This window comes from Taudactylus pleione, unplaced genomic scaffold (genome assembly GCF_031769625.1).
Source record: "Taudactylus pleione unplaced genomic scaffold, aTauple2 ptg000018l, whole genome shotgun sequence".
NCBI lineage: Eukaryota > Metazoa > Chordata > Amphibia > Anura > Myobatrachidae > Taudactylus > Taudactylus pleione.
In genome coordinates, this window is record NW_028284420.1 from 20,590,652 (window position 1) to 20,617,385 (window position 26,734).

The window sequence follows — 26,734 nt, forward strand, 5'->3', positions numbered from 1 at the left end:
GAAGTGCGTCCGGTATCCGCCATTAGTGCAGTAGGATTTAGACAATTGATGGAGGTAGTGCTAGGCAGGCAATACCGAGACTGTACAGAAACTTCAGAAAAAGTGTCCTCAGTGTCCTGAAAAATGCGGATGTACCCAATGTCCACTTAACCACGGACATGTGGACAAGTGGAAGAGGACAGACTAAGGACTATATGACTGTGACAGCGTCACCAGTAGCAGCATCTCAGAAACGCCAGCTCCTTCCAAGGCAGGGTACGCTGTGTATCACCGGTTTCAGTAAGAGGCACACCGCCGACAACCTCTTAGAGAAACTGAGGGAAATCATCGCCCAGTGGCTTACCCCACTTAGACTCTCCTGGGGATTTGTGATATCTGACAACGCCACCAATATTGTGCGGGTATTACATCTGGGAAAATTCCAGCACGTCCCATGTCTTGCTCACACAATAAATTTGGTGGTGCAGAATTTTCTGAAAAACGACAGGGGCGTGCAGGAGACGCTTTGGGTGGCCCGAAAAATTTCTGGCCACTTTCGCCATTCAGCGACTGCGTGCCGAAGACTGGAGCGCCAGCAAACACTCTTGAACCTGCCCCGCCATCACCTGAAGCAAGAGGTTGTGACGCGGTGGAACTCAACCCTCTATATGCTTCAGAGGATGGAGGAGCAGCAAAAGGCCATTCAAGCCTATACATCCACCTATGACATAGGCAAAGGAAGGGGTATGCACCTGACTCAAGTGGAGAATGATTTCCGTGTTGTGCAAGGTTCTCCAGCCCGTCGAACTTGCCACATGTGAAATCAGTTCAGGCACTGCCAGCTTGAGTCAGGTTATTCCCCTCATCAGGCTTTTGCAGAAGCAGCTGGAGAAAGTGAAGGTGGAGCTAAGACGGAGCGATTCCGCTCGGCATGTGGGACTTGTGGATGAAGCCCTTCATTCGCTTTGCCAGGATTCCAGGGTGGTCAATCTGTTGAAATCAGACCACTACATTTTGGCACCGTGCTCGAACCTAGGTTTAAAGCCTATGTGGTGTCTCTCTTTGCGGCCAACACAAGCCTGCAGAGGTGCAAAGACCTGCTGGTGAAAACACTGTCAGCTGAAGCGGAACGTGACACGTCAACAGCTCCTTCTTCTTTTTCTCCCGCAAATGGGGCTGCCAGGAAACAACTTAGGTATCCTAAGCAACCCGCTGGCGGTGATGCAGGGCAGGCAGGACCAAGTTTGGACATCTGTTCTGGACTGAAGGACCTGGGAACAATTTCTGACATGTCTACTGTCACTGCATATGATACTGTCACCATTGACAGAATGGTGGAGGATTACATCGGTGGCAGCACCCAAGTAGACATGTCAGACAGTCCGTACCTGTACTGGCAGGAAAAAGAGGCAATTTGGAGGACCCTGTACAAACTGGCTCTATTTTACCTGAGTTGCCCCGCCTCCAGTGTGTACTCCCAAAGAGTGTTTGTGCAGCCGGGAACCTTGTCAGCGAAAGGCGTAAGAGGTGCTTCCACAAAATGTGGAGAAGATGATGTTCATAAAAATTAATTATCAACTCTTCCAGGGAGACCAGCCTCCAGAACATACAGAGGGACCTGTGGTGGTGGATTCCAGCGGGGACAAATTTATACTCTGTGAGGATGAGGATGTACACAACACTGAAGAGGGTGAGGAATCGGTGGATGAGGAGGATGAGGACGACATCTTGCCTCCGTAGAGCCAGTTTGTGCAGGGACAGATTAATTGCCAGCTTGTTTAGGTGGGGGCCCAAATGAACCAATCATTTCAGCCACAGTCGTGTGGCAGACCCTGGCGCTGAAATGATTGGTTTATGCATGTTCTGTTTGTACAACATAAGGGTGGGTGGGAGGGCCCAAGGACAATTCCATCTTGCACCTCTTTTTTTTCTTTGCATTATGTACTGTTTGGGGCCTAGTTTTTCAAACTGCCATCCTGTCTGCCACTGCAGTGTCACTCCTAGATGGGCCACGTGTTTGTGCCGCCCACTCGTGTCGCTTAGCATAGTCATCCAGCAACCTCGGTGCAACCTTTTGGACTACAAACAATATTGTGAAGTGTGAGGTGTTCAGAATAGCCTGGCAATTAGTGGAAATTAATGTTATTGATGTTAATAATAGTATAGGAGCAGAAAAACCCACAAATTCTGTGATTTTAGCTGTTTTTATGCTTTTTAAAAAAAAAAAAAAATACAGATCCAAAACACAAAACCCAGAACCCAAAACACGGAAGGGTGGTTTTGGCAAAACCAATCCAGATCCAAAACACGAAGAAAGATCCAGATCCAAAACACGAAAAGTGGCCGGTGCACACCCCTAACCAATATATACAGTAATATAGGTGACCCGTTTTCAATTTTGGAGACTATTAGGGGTATTCAATATGAAACGTTAACCTCGCCAGCGAGGTTTTCGCCGCACATCGGAGGTTTTGCCAGCGAAAAAGTATCACGCGCGCTCCCGCGTATCCCCGTATTCAATTTGAAATCGTCGAAAACAGGAACCGGCGATACTTGGATCGGCGAAAAAAAACTTGAACTTTCAGGAATTAATTGTAGGAGCCCCCTAAAGATGTTCAGACCTCGGGGATCACTATGGGTACCCCCGTTTTTGCTATTAGGGGGGGGACCTTATGTAATTTTTTTTCTAAATTTTTACAAATTTTTTTTACAGGTTAACAAAAACGGGAATTTTCAGGAAATATTCTAGGGACCCCCCTCATGATGTATAGAAATGGGGGATCACTATGGGTACCCCCATTTTTAACTCCTGAAGGAAGTCGGGGTTTCTAATAGCCGTGGCAAGTGCATAAATGCGACTTTGAAGAAAGTGGTGCAGAAGAGCATTTAGATTTTTTTTTGGGAAAAATAACTATGCCCAGCAAATTTGGGGTACTTGAAAATGGGGGTCAGCATATTTTAAAGTTGCTAAAGAGACTTGAAAAAATCGTGAAAAACCCACTTGCGCAAGGAGATGCAATGGAAAAAACACCTGAGGCATACTTGGGGACCACCCAGAGTCAAGTTCGCTATTTTTTAACTTTGTTCCCCAACATTTTTTTTTTTGGCCACCAAATTCAAATTCAGATCGTTTCATGGGGTCATTCTGAAGGGTGCAGGCTTTTTTTTTTAAGCCTGCACCCCTAAACTCCAATTCTGCACTTTTTTTCGCCACCTATTCAGTGGTGAAAAGTTATCCCCGTTTTTTGCCAAAGACTTTTCGAACCTGCGAAAAGTCTTTGAAATTGAATACGGTGTAAAACTAAAACCTGCGATAATGACGTCATAGGTGCGATATTAATGCAAAAACTGACTTATCGCTCCCATATTGAATACCCCTGTATGTGTTGATGTTATCAATTACAAGATATAGAAGTCATATACACATCATCTTGTCTCTTATCAATTTTATTTTATTTTGATCTAAATAACTGTTGCTTAAACACTTATTCTAATTAATTAGCTGGCACTCAAATGAGGGTATTAACCCATTTGATATACCGATATTCTTTCGAATTAATTTTACATCATGTGTGTTCATTGCTGATAACTGTATAATGTTTAAATTGAAAATATTGATACTATGTCGGCTAAATTAAGATTCTATAAGTATGACTGTATGAATATAATATTCATCTTGATGCGGATATATGACTAAAAGCCACTAATTGCCTTGATTGATATGGTTGGCTACACCTGTGGGTATTAACCTTAGAATCCCATGATTATATGGTATATGTATGATAAGATTCAATAGCCATTGAATACTTGTTCCTAATCAGATGTGTGATATCAATCACTTGATTAGATCTTCACAAGTTATATATATTTATGTGCATTAATCATTTACTTTCTGAAGCTGCTATATAATAGGATACATCCTTCAATTTACAGGTGCTTGCTTTTTATAGCCATGATTTGGTAACAATGTTGCAGTTTTATTTTAGCTGAACAGTACATGTTGCATTTTTTGTATCACAGCATACTAATTGAACATTCGGAGGGGAATTCCTAGATATAGAATCAATACTATCTAGGATATATAGAAAATTATATTCGCCTAAGATATATAATCATCTATTTTATATAAGTAGGTAATAAAAGTTAAGCTTTAATTATCACAATAATTACACTTGTACAATTTAAGAGTGCCCCCAAAAGGAATTTTTCTTCTTTGCCCTTGCAAAATAAAACAATAATTATATTATTGTTAGTAACTGGGACTTATTTCTAAGATTAACATATTTTATGACAATGTGATATTTATTATCGCAGTAGTCAAATCCTGGTTCAAGGAGCACTTTTAAAAGTTGGAAAACCATTGCAAATATCCTTCTTAAAAGCAGCCATCATCAACAAAATTGTTTTACTTCTTTTTAATATAACTTCATTATTTATATTAGTATTATTTATAGTATTTTTGTAATTGTTGTAACAGAATTGGTGTCTTGGTTACTTAACTTCAACAAAAATACTGTTTTGCTGACACTTTTTTAGTGTTTATTATCATTTATTTCCACATTATTATGCTGCTATGTCTGCCAATTATAAGTCATAGAGGGGTATTCAATATGAAACGTAAACTTCGCTGTCGAAGTTTACGTTTCATATCGGAGATTTTTCTGGGATAAAGTATCGGGCGCGCGCCTGCTTTATCCCCGTATTCAATATTAAATCTACGAAAACGGGAAGGTGCGAAGTTGGATTTGCGTAAAAAACCTAAATTTTCCAGGAAAAAAATTGTAGGACCCCCCTAAAGTTGTAAAAACATGGGGGATCACCCCCGTTTTAGCCTGCAAATGAAAGTCAGTGATTTAAATAGCCGCAGCAGGTGTATTTTTCTGACAGAAGAAGTGTTGCAGAAGAGCACTTAGGTTATTTTTTTCGTTATTTTAAGTGGTCCCATCAAATTTGGGGTACATGAAAATGGGTACTAGCATATTTTTATGTCCCTAAAGTAAGTTTTTAAAAATTCTGCAACTATGCACCTGCCACTAATAGCCTATTCTAGATTACACCTGCCGCATACTTGCAGAATAGCCCTGAACCTATTTCCCTATTTTTAAACACTTTTTTCCCATTTTTTTTTTACCCCAATTTTTAAATACATTTTTTGGGGTGTCCCTATTTTTTTTTTACATTTTTTTTGACACAGTTCTTTTTAAAATCTCATTCCCAGGGGTGCAGGCTATTTGTTTTAAGCCTGCACCCCTAAACCCCAATTCTGCACTTTTTTTCGCCACCTATTCAGTGGTGAAAAGTTATCCCTGTTTTTTTTCAAAGACTTTTCGAACCTGCGAAAAGTCTTTCAAATTGAATACGGTGTAAAACTAAAACCTGCGATAATGACGTCATAGGTGCGATATTAACGCAAAAACTGAGTTTTCGCTCCATACTGAATTCCCCTAATAGTGTAAACCACTTTTTGGACTCCTCTAGCAACTGTGACATAATTATAAAGTATTAAAGGAATCTGCCCATAGGACAAGGACAGGAAAATATATTTTTAAGACTTTCATATATTAGAACCAATAACCTTTTGCTATGCATTGTTCCTTTATATATGAAAAATTCTATAAAAATAAAAAACGAAATGTTCTCTGTGCATTTCTTAACCCACTTTTTTTTTGGAGAGTTCATGCAAGTTTATGGATATTTTATTCAAGTTTCAGTAATATATAGGAGAAATCCTGTGACTGTTAATCATCTGCCATCCATATAGACCATCTGCCTGTAATGCCTCCCATAGGGGAGGCTCACCTTTGATGTAGTGTGTCATACATATACTAGAATGTACAGTCAGGTCCATAAATATTGGGACATTGACAGAATTTTCATATTTTGGCCTCTATTCACCACCACAATGGCTTTGCAAAGAAACAAACAAGATGTGCTTTAACTGCAGACTTTCAGATTTAATTTGAGGGTAATTATATCCAAATCGGGTGAACGGTGTAGGAATTACAACAGTTTCAATATGTGCCTCCCACTTTTTAAGGGGCCAAAAGTAATGGGACTATCAACTCAAAAGCTATTTCATGGACAGGTGTGAGCTATTCCCTCGTTATTTCATTATCAATTACTCAGGTAAAAGATCTGGAGTTGATTCTAGGTGTGACATTTGCATTTGGAATCAGTTGCTGTCGACTCTCAATATGAGATCCAAAGAGCTGTCACTATCAGTGAAGCAAGCCATCATTAGGCTGAAAAATCAAAACAAACCCATCAGAGAGATAGCAAAAGCATTAGGTGTGGCCAAATCAACTGTTTGGAACATTCTTTAAAAGAAAGAACGCACCGGAGAGCTCAGCAACACCAAAAGACCCGGAAGACCACGGAAAACAACTGTGGTGGATGACAGAAGAATTATTTCCCTGGTGAAGAGAAACCCCTTCACAACAGTTGGCCAAATCAAGAACACTCTCCAGGAGGTAGGTGTATATGTGTTAAAGTCAACAATCAAGAGAAGACTTCACAAGAGTGAATATAGAGGGTTCACCACAAGATGTAAACCATTGGTGAGCCACAAAAACAGGAAGACCAGATTAGAGTTTGCCAAACAACATCTAAAGAAGCCATTACAGTTCTGGAACAACATCCTATGGACAGATGAGACAAAGATCAACTTGTACCAGAGTGATGGGAAGAGAAGAGTATGGAGAAGGAAAGGAACGGAACTGCTCATGATCCAAAACATACCACCTCATCAGTGAAGCATGGTGGTGGTAGTGTCATGGCGTGGGCATGTATGGCTGCCAATGGAACTGGTTCCCTTGTATTTATTGATGATGTGACTACTGACAAAAGCAGCAGAATGAATTCTGAAGTGTTTCAGGCAATATTATATGCTCATATTCAGTCAAATGCTTCAGAACGCATTGGACAGTGCTTCACAGTGCAGATGGACAATGACCCGAAGCATACTGCAAAAGCAACCAAAGAGTTTTTTAAGGCTAAAAAATGGAATGTTATGCAATGGCCAAGTCAATCCCCTGACCTGAATCCGATTGAGCATGCATTTCACTTGATGAAGACAAAACTGAAGGGAAAATGCCCCAAGAACAAACAGGAACTGAAGACATTTGCAGTAGAGGCCTGGCAGAGCATCACCAGAGATGAAACCCAGCACCTGGTGATGTCTATGCATTCCAGACTTCAGGCTGTAATTGCCTGCAAAGGTTTTGCAACAAAGTATTAAAAAGTGAAAGTTAGATTTAGGATTGTTTAGTTTGTCCCATTACTTTTGGCCCCTTAAAAAGTGGGAGGCACATATAGAAACCGTTGTAATTCCTACACCGTTCACCTGATTTGGATGTAATTACCCTCAAATTAAATCTGAAAGTATGGATTTAAAGCACATCTTGTTTGTTTAATTTCAAAGCCATTGTGGTGGTGAATAGAGGCCAAAATATGAAAATTCTGTCAATGTCCCAATATTTATGGACCTGACTGTAGGTCACTGGGATTTGTATTGTTCTTTAAAAGGAAGCTTTGTATTTTTATTTGTTAATTTTAATGGACTTGAGCTCCAACAGATACATCTTCTTAGAAGAACAGGCACAGGAATAGGGGGTTGCAGCGGCCAAACTGCAATCACACCTATAGTTCCAGAGGGCCCTGGTCCTAGGTGCATGCACCAGCCCTGAATGCTGTTATCCTCACTTCTTACCCTCCTCAGCAAATTACAAGGATGTGCATTTCACTACAAAAAAAATGAGTGCCTGTCCTTGATAAACCTTGGTTGTTGTTGGGAGTTAACTAAGGGGAATCTGTTGTGACATATGGCTCCTGATTACTATTGGAAGACAGACTAACATTTAATGATTTCAGTCAGCAAAAATTACAATAAGCATTAAAGGAGGAAGATTCTGTTACTTTGGGGCCCATTTATCATTAATTATTTACGACTTATATCTCAAAACACCCGGATACCCACAAATTTATATATTATCTGTGTATGACAAATCATTGCACTGTTTTTGTACTGTACAGTATTTGTGTACTGTGTACTAATTGGGTAATGTGACTACAGTATTACCACTATGGAGCCACATCTTTTGGTGTAAGCCTAGCACATACTGTACGGTTTTCTCCTGCTGCCCTTTCAGGGCTCAATGAATTTTGAGATGTGTCTGACTCAGTATACAGTTTTTCAAGTGCACTATATGCCTGCCCTTTTCATTTAAAATGCATCCAACTGTACATGAGCACCAGATTCACGATAAAGCGGCAGATTTAGATAAAAGGAACAAAACCCACGACTGTAAAAATAGATGTTACAGTTAAAATGTGACATATCTCTACTACAGAACTAGGCATTATAGGAGTTATAGTTCCACAACAGCTTGGAAAACACAGTTTGCCTTATGCTGCTCTGTAGTATGGACTAAACAGGGTTTATTCTTCACAGAGGCATTGGCTGACTTACAGGAGGATGTATTATTCATACTTTCACCTTTCCCCAAAATTCCCTAGATGCCATCTGTTCCAAGTGTTGATGCTGAGTGTAGAACCGAATGACATCTGGAGTTTGACAGATATGGACAAATTTACTTCCAGAGATTACACCTCCCACACTTTCTATAACCGGTCCCAGCAATGGAAATGTGGTACTGGAATATCACCTGTATCAATCCAGCAGCAGGATTACGTCTCTTCTCAAAGTGTTTCTGCCTATGTTGCTCTTGGACTTTAAGGGCAAACCCAGATCCAAGAATCCCCTGCAAAAAGCAGACAGCTCTTATTACATGGAGAGATGCCTCACATACCTGTGCACAGGTGCAGTCATTACTTGGAACTCTCTGTTTAGGGACAGTACACTTACAGCTGGAAGAGCAAAGAAGGAGACTCCTATGAGTGTAAAAGTAGCAGCAAGCAGGCGGCCATTCCAAGTTTGTGGATACTTATCGCCATAACCAATGGTGGTCAGAGTGATCTAAAATTAATAATTGAGAATTAATAACATCCTTACAAAAGGTAACACAAATATAAAAAATGAAAAGAAAAAAATATGGATTCCATCCAATCTATCAGTGAATATGTATAAATATTAGGTGTTATATATAAATATTAGGTTTTTTATTTATATATATATATATATATATATATATATATATATATATACACATATATATATATACACATATATATATATATATATATATATATATATATATACACACACACACACACACACACACACACGTATATATTGTATACCCACACACATACATATACAATTATTGTTTGTTTGCAGGATATTAAATTAAATATTTCTGGGTTAATTAGCAACCTAGGCTGAGGCAGATATGAAGGAACACACAGAACTACAAATTACTACGGAATAATTTTAGCCAAAATAATGGACTGGGCTACCACCAGTAAACTTAAATAATGGGTCAGAATGCATCAGCTATTCCTTTATCTGGGAACAAGATAGACTTGCCCTTCCTTTGAGCTCTAAAATCACGGCATATACATTAACAATTTGAAATGGGCAAATTAAACACTTCTCAGACTCTTGTATCAGGACCCTTGTACTTTAGCTAGAGACAACACACAATTTGTTCACTCCTCAGGGGTTGGGTATGAAATCCCGGCGGGATGAAATGCCGACGCCGGAAGCCCGACAGAGGAGAATCCCGACGGAGCATGTAAGTACCCTAACCCTACCTTCTCCCCTTCCCTAACCCTCCCTTAGGGGAGCATAACCCTAATACTCCAGGGGTGGTGCCTAACCCTAAGTCACCCCCCAGGGCTGCCTAAACCCAACCCCCCCCCCACACCCTGAAGCTAACCCTCCCAGGGGGGTGCCTAACCATAACCTCATCCCAGGAGTGCCTAACCCTAACCCCTCCTTCCCCTAGCCTAAACCTATCCCTTCTCAGGGGGGTGCCTAACCCTACCCCCTAAAGAGGGCTGGACTTACCTTGATCAGTCCGGCGTCCTTCGGCATTCCGGCGTCGGTATTTCAATGCCTATCTTAAGTCCCTTGTCAGGCTTCTGCTGTCAGGATATAGACCGGCGGCATTTAGTCCACCGGTCTATAACCTATATCCCTTCCTCAGTCCATGTACCTTGCAAAGGGTATGGTACAGGCTTCATTTTAATATTACCAATGTCTAAAGCTACAATCATATTCATCCAGCAAACACATTATGGTGTTCTAATGAAGCATCACTAGACAAATTAGCCTATACCCAAATATTTAATTGAAAAACCCAGAGATACCAGAAAACCAACCTTTTTCAATCACTATGTAAGAGAAAACTCCAAACCTCATGTAATCCTGTACATCTATTGACCATTACCCTACTGTCACCCTGACTGCTCCCCAATATTCATTAAACGTGACCTAGGAAGAACTAGTCAACCCACAATGGGACAAAATTATCTAAAGGACTCCATCCTCTTGAATAAACTGGAAAGCACAGGAGACAGGCTACAAAATCATGACTAGGTACTATAGAACTCAAGATGTTTTGCCAATAATTAGTAGTGACTGCTGAGATGTGGATCCACCTGGACATCTATAGACATCTTTGGTCCAACTCAACCCTAAAAATGCTTTTGGACTAAGGTGACTTCCATTTTATAGAAGGGACTGACAATCTTGCAAAGACAGGATGTTTGGTATTATATCTCACTAAAAGCCCTTATTTTAAGATATAAGAAATAGTTCTCCTCATTTCCTGAACGCCACTAAACCAATTATCCTCAGACACTGGACATCTTCAGTACTGCCTTGTATAAACAAGTGGTTTTTCCTCATACAATAAAAGCATGAAATATATCACACAAAGTACGAGACTGAAAACATTATTTAGACATTTTGTTTAATTGGATAACATTTTTGAAACACAGGATTTTGTCTCTCTGCAAAATTAAACAGACGACCAGAGCTCATCTCAAAATATAAATTGGTCAAGACAGACATTTTTTTTATCTTAAAGTATATAGATAACATTTCATAAATAGTAAATGAAACTACTATAACATTAAAGTGGATTGCATATTAAAGAAATAGCTTGTAAGTCAGTTCAAAAGTGTTAAGTTTAGTGTTTTGGCAGGATCAGACAAAGGTCTAAAATTAAAACATTTATTGATTTCACACAGGGAAAAAAAAACATTACTTTCAAATTGCGAATATCACTTTCACTATGAAGTATTATTTTTGCTTTTTCACGCTATTTAAACTGCATGTCAACAATATAAATAAGATATTGGGTTTGTGTTAATATAAATCAGGACTATTATACGAGTTGGGCACAGGATGTTGGCGCTCAGGAACCCGGCGCTAAGAATCCCGATGCCGGCATCCCGACTTTGTTAAAATACAGACACCGGCCAGTAAGTATACTAACCCTACCACTATCCTTAAACCTAACCCTCCCTCCCTGTAGCCTAAACCTAAGCCCTCCCCGCAGCCTAACCCTCCCTAACCACTTGCCATCGGAATGCCGGCGCCGGGAATCTGACTGATGTCGGGATTCCGGCGCTGGCATTTTGAGCACCGATGTACAAACTACATCCCTATTATACAGTATTTTATAGTATACAATGACATTTTTATTGCATATGACTTAAAAGTTACTTTAAATGTTTGGTTTTTTTTGGTCTAAATGATTTAACAGAAAATCACAATAATGTTTAAGGATTTCATCCCAATGTGATCCTTTTTGTTGACATACAATCATGTTTAATATATATTAATGCACAGAGACTAATGTGAGAAAGCCATTTATGTGGCTTTCTTGTGTGCTTCGGAGTAGCAGCATCAATATAACATATTGCTAGTTATGGTGCAAAGTGTATTATTTTCTTCAACAAACTAGAATTTTTATCTTTATTCATAAATAACATTATGGGGCCTATTTATCTAACTAATCCTGTCCTCAAAGCATGCGGAAATGGCTGGTTCTGCATGTATAAAGACAGAATTAAGATTCTCCCCAATCCAACAAAGCAAGGAAGCAGAGGATATAGTAGACATCTCCTGCTTTGCAAGCAACAGCACTCACAGGAGCCTTCCCTATAGTTTACTCTTGGGACAGCATTAAGGGGATATTTAACAAACTCCAAAAATGTACCAATATTATTTATAAGCATGTACAGTTAGATACAATACGAGTTGTGGCTATTAAATAATGAGATTGATGCTATTTATGTCTAAATATATTAAGTACATTTTAAACCCTTCCCCTTCTGTGTATTCCCCTTCTGCATCCATACACCGCTGCATTCTTATTTTCCATTGGTCAAAACCGTGCAACAGCTCCTTTGTTTCTTCTTTACCTCAGTAACTGATACAAAATGGGTTCCTTTGAGTACAGATTTGACTTTATGGAAAAGAAAGAAGTCACATGGTGCTAGGTCTGGCGAGAATGGAGGGTGTTCTAGCACTGCAATCTGCTTCTCAGTTAAACACTGCTTCACATAGAGAGCTGTGTGGGCTGGTGTGTTGTCCTGATGGAGCATGAAACCATTTTTCCACAGCTCTGGCCTCTTTCTTCTAATTATTTCCAGGAAAGTTTCTAGAACAGGTTTGTAGTAATGTTGATTCACTGTTGCACCTTCTGGTACCCAGTCTTCCAAAATAACATCCTTTATATCAAAGAAAGCAATTAACATGGTTTCGAATTTGGATTTGCTTTGACGTGCTTTCTTCATTTGTGGTGATGATTGTGTTTTCCAGAGCATGGACTGGCGTTTTGTCTCAGCATTGTACTGGAAGATCCGTGTTTCATCACAGGTAATAGTATTATCTAAAAAAATGTGAATCCACTTGAATTTGTTTCAAAATGTCTGTACAAATATTCTTTTAAAAAAAATTCTGCTTGGCAGTGAGAAGCCTTGGAACCATCTTAGCACAAACGTTTGTCACGTGAAGATCTCGATGCAAAATTTGCCTAACAGATTCTTTGTCGATGTTTATCATTTCTGCTATCATGCGGATACTGAGTCAATGGTCAATTCGAACAATTTTCTCAATTTTTTCCACATTTTCATTTGTTTTTGATGTCTAAGGCCTTCACGGGACAGTAATCATCTTCAATATCCTCATGACCATCACTAAATCTTTTGTGCCACTCAAACACACGTGCATGTGACATACAATCTGCTACGTAATAAAGCAAGTTCCCAGACGCTGAAAAAGAGGTCTGTTCAGTTACCAATACTTGTTATTTTGGCTGGCTACCGAACCCAGCTGCCAAGTAACAATGGGAAAGGATTACACAGTGCTCTAGTATGGTAATAGACAATAAATATACAGTAGTTGTAATAACTGTCACTTGTTTATTCAATACAACAAAAACTAAAAACCTTTATTCCAGATCTAATCTAACAACATTGCGTTTATGATATATAGAAACTTGCAGCTGTGCCCGGGTACATTAAGATTATCCATATATTGATACTTTTTGGGTGTATATCAACTTTATTCTGAATTGTGGACATTAATTATTTTTTATCGTGTAAATATTTGATTAGTATCCGTTTGTAGCTACAACAGTATATTGTAATATTTTATTGATATGTTGATTCACATAGGGTTTTATTGAAAAAACAAGTGATATTTGCTACAACTACTGTATATTTATTGTCTATTACCATAATAGAGTGCTGTGTAATCCTTTTCCATGAATCTAGCCTGTAAACCTCGGTTAGCATACAGAAAGAATTGATGGGCGTTTTTTTCAATTTAACTAAAAATTTTAAGTTAACACATTGCTATACATTTAAACTCAGAATTTTTACGACGCTCTGGAAAAATAACAACTTCTTCGAATGCTGTGTGACAGCAAACTATCTGTGCGAGAGGGGTGAAACTTGCTAAATTTTTGGGATAGTCCAAGGTCAATGTTCCCCCACTCCCTTTTAACTCATGCAGTAAGGTTTATTTTTTACAAGCACAGTTTTGTTACTTATTAGCCACACCTCGTACATACTGTGACTCATAATAAAATTCTAAAATATAAACATAAAAGTTTTATAAAGATTCATAATAATTAGTGTTCCCGCTAGGCTGTTTTATCAGGGCGCTGTGCCCTGCCCGATTTCAAAACGGCATAATGTATCCTGCCTTTATGGTGGCGCCCTGCTGAAACAGCCTGCCGGGTATGCCAGGTGCCTTCCCTACCCATGTGCCACAGTGTACCTTGGGGAGGAAAGTTGCGGTGCAGCGCTCATCGCCAGTGAATAGATTCTGTGCGCATGCACGGAATCTATTCACAGTGAGGTGAGAGCTTGATGGAAGCCCAGCATATTTCCGTAAGTGCTGGGCATGCCCCAAGAGTGATGAAAAGGATACGCCCCATTTTCTCGTGACCACACACTTTTTTCCGGGCACACCTTTGGCACGCACACGTGTGCCCTTTTTATGGTCCGGGGCTGTGTCCTGCGCTTGGCCTAGAATGAACACTAATAATTGATCAATTATGTATTGCTAGCTGTAGAGGGAGCCTATATGTTAAAATATCAATTATGATGCGAGTGATTTAATGTATGCCAGAGGAATGTATAGTCCTAGAACTTTTGCAAATAAATGTATCAATATTTCAAATTGCCCCTTGGATATTTGTAATCTACTTTTTTTTATTATAGCTTGTTACATTTTTAGTTACAAATTTAAACAACCATTTGGACACCAGAATAATATTTACATATGATCGAGGACATCCGATTACTTATTACATATTATCCAGGTACCTCCAGATTCTAGTGATTAAAGTTCTAAGCACACAAAGGCCTCCTAAGTGTGGGACAGGTAATGCAGTAGATCATATGTTGATGGCACTCAAAGGGTTCATAAATATCAAACACTGTGTATTAGTGAGCTGAATAACATGTATGAAATATGTTTAACTTATCTAAGTAAGTCCATCACTCTATTTCATCCCTTTGCAGCAGGCGTTAGGACTACAGTAGGTAATCAGGAATTGATAGTTGGCTGATGATGGATTTACTAGTGATGGCATGACATCTATGGATCTTGAACCATCAATGGTTTCCTCTATTGACAATACTAGCTAGTACTGAGGTGCTTTTCTAACTAACTGGTGCTGAACAACTAAGGACAAAGTAACTAGAAAGCCAAAAGAGACAACTTTTGACCACTGTTATGCTGGCCATAGACGGCACGATATAGGTGCTATATCGCGCAGTGTATGGGCATGATATCGTACCAGATATCGAGCTGTGCTCTCCCACGGGATCGGAAATCGCATCCCCAGATCTTCCCGCAGGTTCATCTGACCTGGGATGCGATGTACGATCCCATTCAGATGGAGGAGGGGGGAGCCGGCATATTGTGCGGTCAGCGGGGACAGCACGATCTGTCTGCCGACCGATTGGCAGTTGTCCTACACGGTGCATTGCACCGTGTATGGGCACCATAAGAGCAGTTTAGAAAGAGCTATGCCAAATACTTTGGGAGAAGCTTTAGTTTAGTAATGAATTGAAGAGTTAATACTTTTTAGAATGTCAAGTTAATTATAAACAATGTATTTTATCTTCTTAGCTTATACCTTCACATTTCAGGTTAGGAAAGTAGTGGTCATTTAAGAAAACAACACCATTGCTTAAAATGCAGGACATACTCCTAGCCATTAAAGTACAGCTATCACCACATACAGTAAAGGCTTAATTTTCTCAACTTAAGTAGTATATACAGTATATCAGAAGGTAGTGTATCTATTCACTAGGAACCAGTGAGATCAAAATGTTTTATATAATTACAAGGCACTGGCTACTAATCTTATTTTTAATACATACTGGTTTAGCTGCACCTTCTGTATGTAGGCTAAAAAAAAGCCGTTTATCTGAACATAGCAAGGTCCTGTGAATATAGTTCAAGGCAACTACACTAATCCATTCCTACCTACCCAATATTTCTTTTGTAATGAATTCCTCATATACATCCCCACCAACCTACTACAATCTTATATATCCAGAAACACTGTCATTGAATACCAAAAGTGATTGCCTGCATTCCACGGGTTGGGTATGGGATGCCGGCGTTCAAGATCCCGGCTGTCAGAATCCCAACGCCGGCATCCCAACTAAGTTACCATCCCGACGGCTCAAGGTAGGCATACCTAACCTAACCCCTAACCCTAACACTCCCTCCCCGGTGCCTAGACCTAACTCCACCCACCCCCCCCTAGTGCCGCCTAAACCATACCCTCCCCCCTTAGTGCCTAATCCTAACCCTCCGCCTAGTGCCTACCCCTAACCCTCCCCCAATCCCGCTACTTACCTTCGGGAATCGAGCGGTCGGGATGCCGGCATCTGCATTCTGACAGCCGGAATCCACGCTGTAGGGATATTGTACGTATCGCCATTCAACATGCTTAATGTGTTATTGTTTTGTTTCATTGGCTTAATATTATTTTGTCTATGTTTAAATAACACTACACATAAAGGAGGTTCTTAAACAAAAGGTGGATAATCACTTTAAATGTGGACACCCATATTACGACACTGGTAAACATGACCTTTGCCACCATGACATCAGATGAACGTCACAATCGTCTGTTCTTAAAGAATTCTATTAACATTTCATATTTTTCATGTTTTATAGGTTAGACAGAAACTATATATGGCTTCTCTCCCTAGTAATTTGAAACCTACTGAGGTTGGGCAGATGAAAGGTCATAGGGGTCTGGCCGTACTCTTGTATTGGCTTTCATATGTACTTGCTTGCATTCTCTCATAAAAACAGTTATAATAAGGTATTGCTATTTTGTGTGCTCTGTGCTAGTCTGTGATTGACAAGCTCGAAGAGACTTACCAGGCCCCACCATAAGGCATCTGCATATGTATCAAACATGTCGCTGTTCTCCTCCTTCTCTGCTAGATACACCAGGAAAGAAGCCAGGATCAGGCACAGGAAGCCGATGTACCAGGCAGTTATCAGCTCCTACAGAGGGAAACACCATTAGACAGTCATATGGTGGAACATTGGGAGTCAGCATGTGGTGCGGAGTAGAAGTACATGTTAGAAGTTGTAGTTCAAAGGAGGTAAAGACACAGACTACCATTAATAACAGTTTTGACTAATCATTGTAAAAGAGGTTAAATGGGAATTGCAAAATATATAAATATACCAGAAGATTGCTCAAATTGCAGGTGGCAGACATTTGGTTTGAGTGGAGGCCTCATTAGAGACAACTCATTTATTTTCAAAAGAAACCTTTAATATGCAAAAAAAAAAAATAGCTATTTGCATTTATTTGTAATAAAATAAATTGCATTATAATGTGTTAAATTAACCTTAAGTTGTGCCATTACTATAGCCATTACTGTAATAAATAGACATCATGTCAGTGGGGTACTTAAACATTAATTCTGCCTAATGATTATATATTAGGCAGAACGGTCATGTTAGGGCAAATGATAACAAACTGACACGGTTATAGAGCAGAATGCCTCCCCTGAAACTCAGCTTATGCAGGATCCTTACTACGAGATAACACTAGTTAGTAAGAACCAGCGGGGCTTGGAACAACCATCCATCTGGAGCCAGGTCCGGCGACAGGGAGGGGCCCAGGGGTACAACTGTACCGGGCATCAAGGTCCTAGGGGGCCCGGAGTGTACCGCTGCCTGTGCTGCTGCAGTAATCAGCAGGGTGCAGGCATGTACAGGGACATATCGCATTGGCTGTGCTGCACCGCCGATGGACAGATATATCTGCAGACATATCTGTCCATTAGCAAGTGTGTGCGGGAAATCAGCCGATCTCTCGTAGACATACCCGGCCAGCGGGACTCGCAGCTGCCTGGAAGATGATGGTCGTTCAGTATATATGAACGACCATCATCTACAGATATATCTGCAGAGCACTCGATCTGCAGATATATCAGTATAGTGTGTACCTACCTTTAGATGGGTGAGCACAGTGGGACATGGAAGCACAGTGTGGGATGGGGAGCTTATGTGTTATATAAATACTTATGCAAAGGAGTCCCCAGTCCCCATGCTGCTTAGGTTAAGTCTGTCGAGAATCAAGTCAGCACCGAGAGGCAAGAGAGGATCCGACACATGGCGAGCTGAGGAGTGGCATTGACCCACAGAAAAAGACACCCAAGCAGAGACACCGTGGCAGCAGACATATAATAAGGTAAGTGTGGGGCATGAAGGGACACTGTGAGGGCATGGAGGGACACTGAGGGCATGGAGGGACACTGTGAGGGCATGGAGGGACAGTTTAGCTCAGAGGTTCCCCAGAGAATCCACATTTAGGTAAGGCAGACTCCCAAGCGGCTAGCCTGTACCTGCCAGGGACCCTGGAATGGGGGCCCCTAAATGTGTGTATCGGGCCCCATGATTTCTGTTGCCAGCTCTGCCTGGAGCAAAGTTGGATAACAAAAACCTCTACTATCAAACCAATACACGGCACACAGAATGCAAACGCGCATAGCCTGAACTGAAAAGTAACATAAGGAAAACATTATTTGTAGAAAGGAATAAGCTGGCCATTCAACATAAAAGAATGAAAATCTTGTAATGTATGGCAGCAAATGCCAATCAGCAATTTGCTCCTAAACTCCGGAAAACTGACAAAAACTATTGTTCAGACAAGTTGTTTAAATAAAACAGATTTAACCAACTTGTTTAAATGACATATATTGTCTGTTTTCCAGATTTTCATTCCAACCAACCAGCTAGTTGTATATGGCCAGCTTTATTGTTCAATGGGTATGGGTCCATTACGACAGTCAGATACCTAGGGGTCTATTTACTAAGCTATGTTAGGAGATAAAGTGAACATTGATAAGGTACCAGCCAATCAGCTCCCAACTGCCATGTCACAGGCGGTGTTTGAAAAATGACAGTTAGGAGTTGATTGGCTAGTACCTCATCACCATTCACTTTATCTCCTAACACAGCTTAGTAAATAGACCCCTGAGGCTGTTCGTGCCTTTCTAAATTTTGTTCACGAAGCAGAAGGGGCTCTTCTATTTCGTGATGGAATGAACCATTCCCTTTTTGGCAACAGAAGTAAAGCTGGGTACACACTAGACGATTTTTTGAGCAATTTGCCAGATTCCGACAGATCGGAACGATAAATCCTCAAACTAGTCTAGTGTGTATCAGGCAGTGCGTGCTCCCATGGGGTCGTCAGCTAACTCGTCAGGTCGACCCTACATGCAGCCCAACCTGATGATGCCCTGACGACCCCGTGCAGCAGGGGCCAAAATATCAAGCAGCCAGGCTTGCACATAACAATACAACCATAAACAACAAAAACCCTGTAAAGTGTGAAAAAGGCATAGTCACCCATATTAAATGGAACATTTTGTACCAAAGTACCAAAACAAAAATATTTGTGTGCTCTTTGGCAACAGTTTGGGGGAAGACCCTTTCCTGTTTCAGCATGAGCAAAGTGAGGTCCATCAAAATATGGTTTGCGGAATTCAGTGTGGAAGAACTTTACTGATCGGCACAGAGCATTGTCCTCAACCCCACTGAGAATTGTAATGCAGACTGTGAGCTCTAGTAGCTAAATAGAAACCTTGTAAAACTGTGCTAGTTGTACACACTATTATAAGGACTGATTAGTGACCAGAAAAGATAGGAGATGGGCCATCATACAATAACAATAAATGTATTTAATTTTAAATATATATCTGCATATTTTTAACTGTAATATCATAAAAATATTTTTTTTTAAATCTATATTAAAATATCTTTAATCAGTGCATAAATGTTCAAAGCACAGATGAAGCCTGTACAACAATACGGTGGCAAATAATATCACTGCTCCTCTTGGCTGGATAAATAGACAATTGTTCTCCGCCACAAAGTGTAGCTTGGGTGTAAAGCATCCTACTGATGGAAGATAGACCAAATGTAATTGAAGCTTGTATGGTCCTGTGACCAAAGGGAAACGTCTTTGTAAAGTGCAGCTGCTTCTGATGGCAACAGCGTGGGAGCACTGTGAATCCGGGGCCCTGACCCCGATCAGTCAAACGGGCTTGCATGCACTAGGGAGCGGTGTGTGATGGACCAAGTAGAGTCTAGGGTGATTGAGACAGCCAGGGCTGGATTAAGGGGGGGGCAACAGGGGCGGTCGTCCCTGGGCCCCCACACACGGAGGGGCCCCCGCTAGCAACGGTGCTCTGTCTGCGCCCGCCGCTAGTGTCCCCTCCGCTAGTGTAGTGTAGACCGCGCAGTGAGCGTGGCCACACTACACAGTGACATACACACAGCCACCGGCAGCAGCTGTGTGTATGTTATAGCAGCCAATGAGCGTCAGACAGACTCTCATTGGCTGCTTCGTCAGCTGAGGGAGTCGGCTTGAGCTCACTCATGAGCTCCGCTTTCCGGCTCCCCTCCGCAGCTGGTGATAATGGGAGAGACGTCATGACGCTGACGTCTCTCCCATCTGTGCAACAGAAGAGCCGGGACTCACGTCAGGAGCGGGGATTCAGGTAAGTTTTTTTTTTATTTTTGTGTGCGTGTGCGGCAGCACTGTCACTGCATAGGAGGGAGCGCTACAGGCGTCCCTGTATAGGGAGGCCACTTCATGAGGGCACTGTATAGGGGGGGTGTACTGCTAGGGGCAATGCATAGGGGGGGCTACTACTGAGGGCACTGTATACCGGGGGACTACTACTGGGGGCAGAGCAAAGGAGAATACTAGTGAGGGCACTGTATATGGGGGGACTACTACTGGGGGCAGAGCATGGGGGGACTACTACTGGGGGGACTACTACTGGGGGCATTGTATAGGGGGGACTACTACTGGGGGCAGAGCATGGGGGCACTACTACTGGGGCAAATCATGGGGGGACTACTACTGGGGGCATTGTATAGAGGGGGACTACTACTGGGGGCAATGCTTTCGGGGGAATACATCTGGGGGCACTATATAAAGGACACTGCATAGGGAAGATTACTACTGGGGGTACTACTGGGGGCAATGCATAGGGGGGGAACTACTACTGAGGGCAATTCATAGGGGGAACTACTACTGAGGGCAATGCATAGGGGGGACAACTACTGGGGGCACTGTATAAGGGGGACTGCATAGGGAAGACCAATACAGGGGGCACTGCATAAGGGGCACTACATAAGGAGCACTGCATAGGGGGGACCATTACTGGGGACATTGCACAAGGGGCACTTCTACAGTGGGCATTGCAAGAGGGGCATTAACGTGAATAGAAAGAATAAAAAATCCTAGGGTGACGAGAAACGGTGGTATATAGGGGCCCCCACAAGTTTGTTGCACAGGGGCCCCCACAGACCTTAATCCGGCCCTGGAGACAGCCACCAGCATCAATGCATTTCGTTCCCGGACTGGGAACTTTTTCAAGATAATATCTTGTAGCTAAATGAATGGTAATCAATTCAGCCATGTTCCAATATCTACTGAAAAGCCTTCCCAGAAGCTTAGAGGCTGTTATAGCAACAAAAATGGGAATAACTTCATACTAATGCCCATGGTTTTGGAATGAGATATTCTATAAGCACATATGGGTGTGATATTCAGGCGTCCACATACCATATAGGGCCTGATTCAGAGTTGAATGCTAATGACTCTGGTGCTGCGCCTTTATACGCATATGCTGGGTGAAAATATGTACAGTAAATGTCGTAGCTGCCAAGGAATGTACTGAAATGCCCACCTGCAGTTTTGCAAATCCAAGCATCTGCGTACAAAGACTCAGCATTGGTCTGAGATCATTCGATTATCGGTCTTCTTCGTAACTCTATGGCTACTCAGCATGGCCAAGGAATCTAAGAAGCAGGCACAATTTATACTGCGTACAAAGAAGCAGTCGCTGGCTCTGATACGCCTATAAAACAGTAGCAAAATGCTCACGTTTTTCTAACCACCTCCTGTTACCAGCCACAAGCAGACCAGAACTGTCAATCACTCTGCGTCTCAATCCTCTCTGTAACAGACATCAGAGGCATTGGGACGCATGAGCCATGAGACTCAGACTCATGCTCTGTCCAACTGCGCAAATATCGGCATAGTGTACAATTCTGTATCGGGCTCATAGTGTATAAATAACAAGCTTACAACATTTAGCTCCAATATCAAAATTCAAATACATTTCATTGTCCATATATTTTTAAATTGCATACAACGTAAATTTAGGATTTGAATTAAATCATGGACCTGTCAGTGTTTAAATTATGCAATTTCATTGACTCTTCTATTTTGATCATATATTTATTTTTTTTTAAAAAGGACTGTGGGCCTAATTGAGACCCGCTCGCGAGCGCTGAGCGCTCGCAAGCGGGTCGATGTTGCCCAAGTGCGCGTGCGCACGACGGAAGCGGCTCCGTCATGCGCATACGCGAGACCCGAATAACGACGGCCAAGCCGTCGTTATGGGTCTCGCACCAAAGGGGGCGTGCTGTCAATGGTGATTGACAGCACGCCCCCTTTGGTGGGCGCGCCGGGGGGCGTGGCTGCCCAGACGGAGGCGTTCCAATGGGAACGCCTACCGTCTGGGGCTGGCCCCACTAACATCGCTAGTGATGTCAGTGGGAGTGCTTTTGGCTCTGACAGAGCCAAAAGCACACCAGGGTTTGCGGCAGCGAGACCCTACCGCAAGGGTCTTGTCGCAAGCCCGATAGTCACGATGGTCTTGACCATTGCGACCATCATTTTGGCCACTCGCTATAGCTGTGGGTGGTTACCCACAGCTATGCGAGCGGCCAGGAGGCCGCTCCAAAAAGGAGGAGGGACGGCCCTGATTCAGAGCGAGCGCTCTGTCAGAGCGTCCGGCTCTGAATCAGGGCCTCTGTTCATGTGCTGGTACAGGATAATCATTGTATGCACTATGGGCCAGATTCAGAAATGTACGCAATGCCGATTTTTTTTTACACAGAGAAAGTAATTGTTTGCAATTGCGCATGTGTGTAAGCCGCATTGCACAAGAGCAGCAATTATTTTGGGATCACGCTTGCACAGAGGATTCACTTGCAAAGTGAGTGACAGGCAGTCAGCATTTGGGGAAGGTAACAGGGGGTGGTTGGGCAAACGCAGGTGTGTGTGACCGTTTAAACAGTTTCATGGGCGTGCATAAATTAGCCACTGCAATCTAGAGCTCACTGCGTGTCATTTGAGCTGCAGTATTTGCGGCTCTTCAGACTTGCCAGATATGCGGCATGTCTGCCCGATCTGCATCGATGTTACCAATGTTTACACTGTTGTACATCGTTGGACGGTTACGAGAAGGCAGCAGTGGGCGTCGCTATGCTCGGCTGTGCTTTGGAAGGCATTAGCATATTTTAGCAACTGCGATCAGTGAGAGAATGCAGTTGCGATTGCATTAGTGTACATCTCATAATCAAGCCCTATATCTGTTCTTTTGAGTATTGTTATCATATTTTATCTACTGTTTTATACTGATAAAGATGTGTGATTGTTTTTACATTAATATATGTACACATTTTCATTTATTTTGGAATGACTCCACTGGGATGTAGATTTTCTCCTGATGGTCATCACATCTGTGCAATGCTCCCTGGTGCATTGCTTCTTCATGATATTGCTGTCAGAGTCTGCTTTGAGGCTGGTATTGCTGGTATTATCCTCACACAACATAAGCCTTCACTTGTTATATAGGCTGTTTTACTGACACAAAACTAAATTGCACCAGGCTGTGCTCCCGTTACATTTTTCTTTATAGGTATCTTTACACTTGTATACTGCGATCAAGTCATATTATGCATATACTATCTCAACATCAAGAGGAATAGTATCTACAGAAACAATCCTCAGACTTATTTTACAGTTATATTTTCTTTATATCTGCTCCCTGGATTTGGCAGTCTGTACATAGCGTCATTACCATTAGCACATGTATTGATAACGGGATGGAGTCAGGAAGCAGACGGTCTAAATGCCGACTGCCGGCTTGCTGACTGTCCAATCCCGGCAAGGTACTAATGACAGGCATCGAAAACCCGACGCCTGTCATTAGACCTATGCCGGGAGCCCGACACCCGGCATACCGAACGAAGGTAAGCCGGGCGCCAGGCGCGGACAGCCGTGGGGGGGGGTAGGTTTTAGGGCTCCCGGGGGGACTTATGGTTAGGCACCCCCCCCCCCCCCCCCCCCCCCGGGAGGATTGGGTGTAGGCTAGGGGAAGGGGGGAGGAGGTTATGGTTAGGTCCCCCCCGGGAGACTTAGGTTTAGACTGCAGGGAAGGGGGGGTTAGGTTAAGCACTTGGTGGGGAGGTTAGGGTAGGGAATTAGGTTAGCGATACTTACCCCAATTAGCTGTCAGGATTTGAACTGCCGGCCATGAGGTAATACCTACTACACCCTTGAGAACACCTGTCCTATGTTATGGTTTGTTGCCTAATTTATGATGACTTTGCTACATTAAAATGTATCTATTTTCATTACTTACTACTACTATAAATATTTTAACCTGGATATATGCATCACATTTTAAACTTTTTTTCCTTATAGTCAAGGTAGTTCCGTGGCATGAATGGCAGGTAAGTGCCATTCAGGTAAGCGAGTGTGAGGTACTGGGAAAAAAAAAAAAAGACAATTTCAAAGTAACTGTTTAAAAGGATATAGAATGTGGCACGTTCTTTACATTAAGTGATACCTTGCTATGTGCATACACCACAGAGCCCAGTAGTTTCCATGTTCCCCCTCTCCGGTCCATACGAATCATCCGCAGTATCTGCAGGAACCTTAGACTCCTGAGGGCTGAGGTGGCAAAGACATTCCCCTGTGAGCCTGCAGACAGGACCGCTATGGATGCTATCAACACCAAGATGTCTAAAAATAGAAGAAGACAATTAATGAGATCTATTTATTTTTAATGTACAAAAAAGCAAACTGCACTCATTCGCAGCATGGCTTCACCCGGTCTGAAAGCATTCTACATTGGGCCTTTTTTAAAGATGGACACTAATGCGATCGCAGCTGCGATTTCGTACACAACGCAGATGCGAAAATGTGCCAATGTTAGCAGAGATCACCCGAGCATAAAGATGCCCACTGCTGCCTTCTTACCTGCGTGCGACGACACATACCTGCGTAAATATTAGTAACATCGACGCACATCGATGGCCATCTTGCCTTTGCGGCAGGCCTGACCAGACGCAGATTCGGGAGCTCTCCTCTCAAGCAGAGGACTCTCATGCTGCATATGCACTGGCAATGACTTATTTATGCAACAGCGTTCAAACGGACAGGCACGCCTGCTTTTTTCTGACCACCTCCCCCCCATCACCACCCCAAAAGCTGACTGGCAATCACTGTGAGATGTATTCCGATGTGCGTCTGTAATCGTAGTGCGATCGCAGCGCATGCACATTGTGGTTTATACGCAGCGCAATGGCAAACAATCACTCGATCAGCGCAAACATCGGCATTGCGTACATCTCTGGATCAGGTCCTAAGTGACCATTTCATGAAATTACTGCATAGGTTTGTGTAATTAGCTCCTGTCAATTACCTGCAATGGAGGCAGACAAATTATATTCATGAGCATGCTGCCTTTGCATTCACTGGAAACCAGTGACATCATGGAGTCAGTTCATCACCAATAATCATTAGGACCTGGTTCCTGCTGAACAAATAGGCTGCTTGGTCATGGATATTGGGGCAAATGTAATAACCTGCAAGATGCAGGCGTCTGAGATTCTGGCGCATCTGTTCAATGTTTTAAAGCAGCAAAAATGTAAAAGGCAAAATCAGGTTTGTTTTACATGTTAAATCCTAGTAGCAACATAACATGTCATATTTCCGCATAACATTTAGGCGATACCCTTCACTCATTTTTGCTTGCTCTTTACAGGGGGGAAGCAAAATATACTGTAATTGCTGGTTGTTGCGCAGAAACATACAGTAGACGGAGGTATGGGAAACAACCGATACATAAGGTAGTCCTAGCTATTGGCGAGGAATGTGTATGTGGCTACTATAATGTAGAAGCATTATTAGCTACCAATATTAAAGCAGTCACCATATGAAGGCAAATAGCTATTGCTGGCAACAGTGTGTGATTGCGCCAGACCACATGCACCAACAAGTGATACATTTAAGGCAGGCATAAAAGTGTCTGTACGCGTTTCTGCATCTGTTTGGAATCACACTAGTACGTCTTTGCTATAATCTACACTACAATGCCCCATTCCTCCGCCATCCTGCCATCCACTCCTAAGTGGGTGTGTCAGGTGGACGCAAATTTGCAAATGTGCAGGTTTCTGCTGCCTGTTCCTGGGCATGCACAGAGACATTTTGCATATGTTACTCTCCATAAACTGACGTTACCCTGCATAAGCCTCATGAAGTTGAAAGTTGCATCTTAAAAACTGAAGCCCAGAGAAAGCTCTCATCTGTATTCCTGCATTAAGGCTCTGGAGATTCAATTATGGAAAAACAGAACACTCAGCCTGATTCAGACACAGACGCTAATGCATTCGCTAGTACAACCACTGTCTCAGCAGTGGTTGTGGAAATTTGCAAATTAAATCCCAGCCTTCTCCATTCGCGCAGTGTGCGATGAGGAGTACAAGCTCTGAGACGCCCACTTCTAGGCTGCGACAGTGAATTATCATCGGATGCACCATGGCACTTGTGGTAGCCTAGTGGTTACTCAGGCTATTCGTCACAAGTACTTCCAAACATGGCCTCTGATGCTGCGTATGTGCAATTGGAAACACAGCCGCATTCAAGACACACCCTTGAAACTCTCATAACACCCCCATGGATCACAGGCG

General features: G+C 42.2%; 1 protein-coding gene across 1 annotated transcript in view; it reads right to left on the reverse strand.

The window, feature by feature from the left end:
- KCNQ2 (potassium voltage-gated channel subfamily Q member 2) overlaps positions 1 to 26,734 on the reverse strand; it is a 136,039-nt gene that overhangs the window by 61,705 nt on the left and 47,600 nt on the right. Inside the window, 4 exon segments of the mRNA XM_088442846.1 lie at positions 8,643 to 8,738; positions 8,843 to 8,953; positions 16,811 to 16,939; positions 24,610 to 24,785. Of these exon segments, the coding sequence (XP_088298972.1) occupies positions 8,643 to 8,738; positions 8,843 to 8,953; positions 16,811 to 16,939; positions 24,610 to 24,785 (512 nt within the window).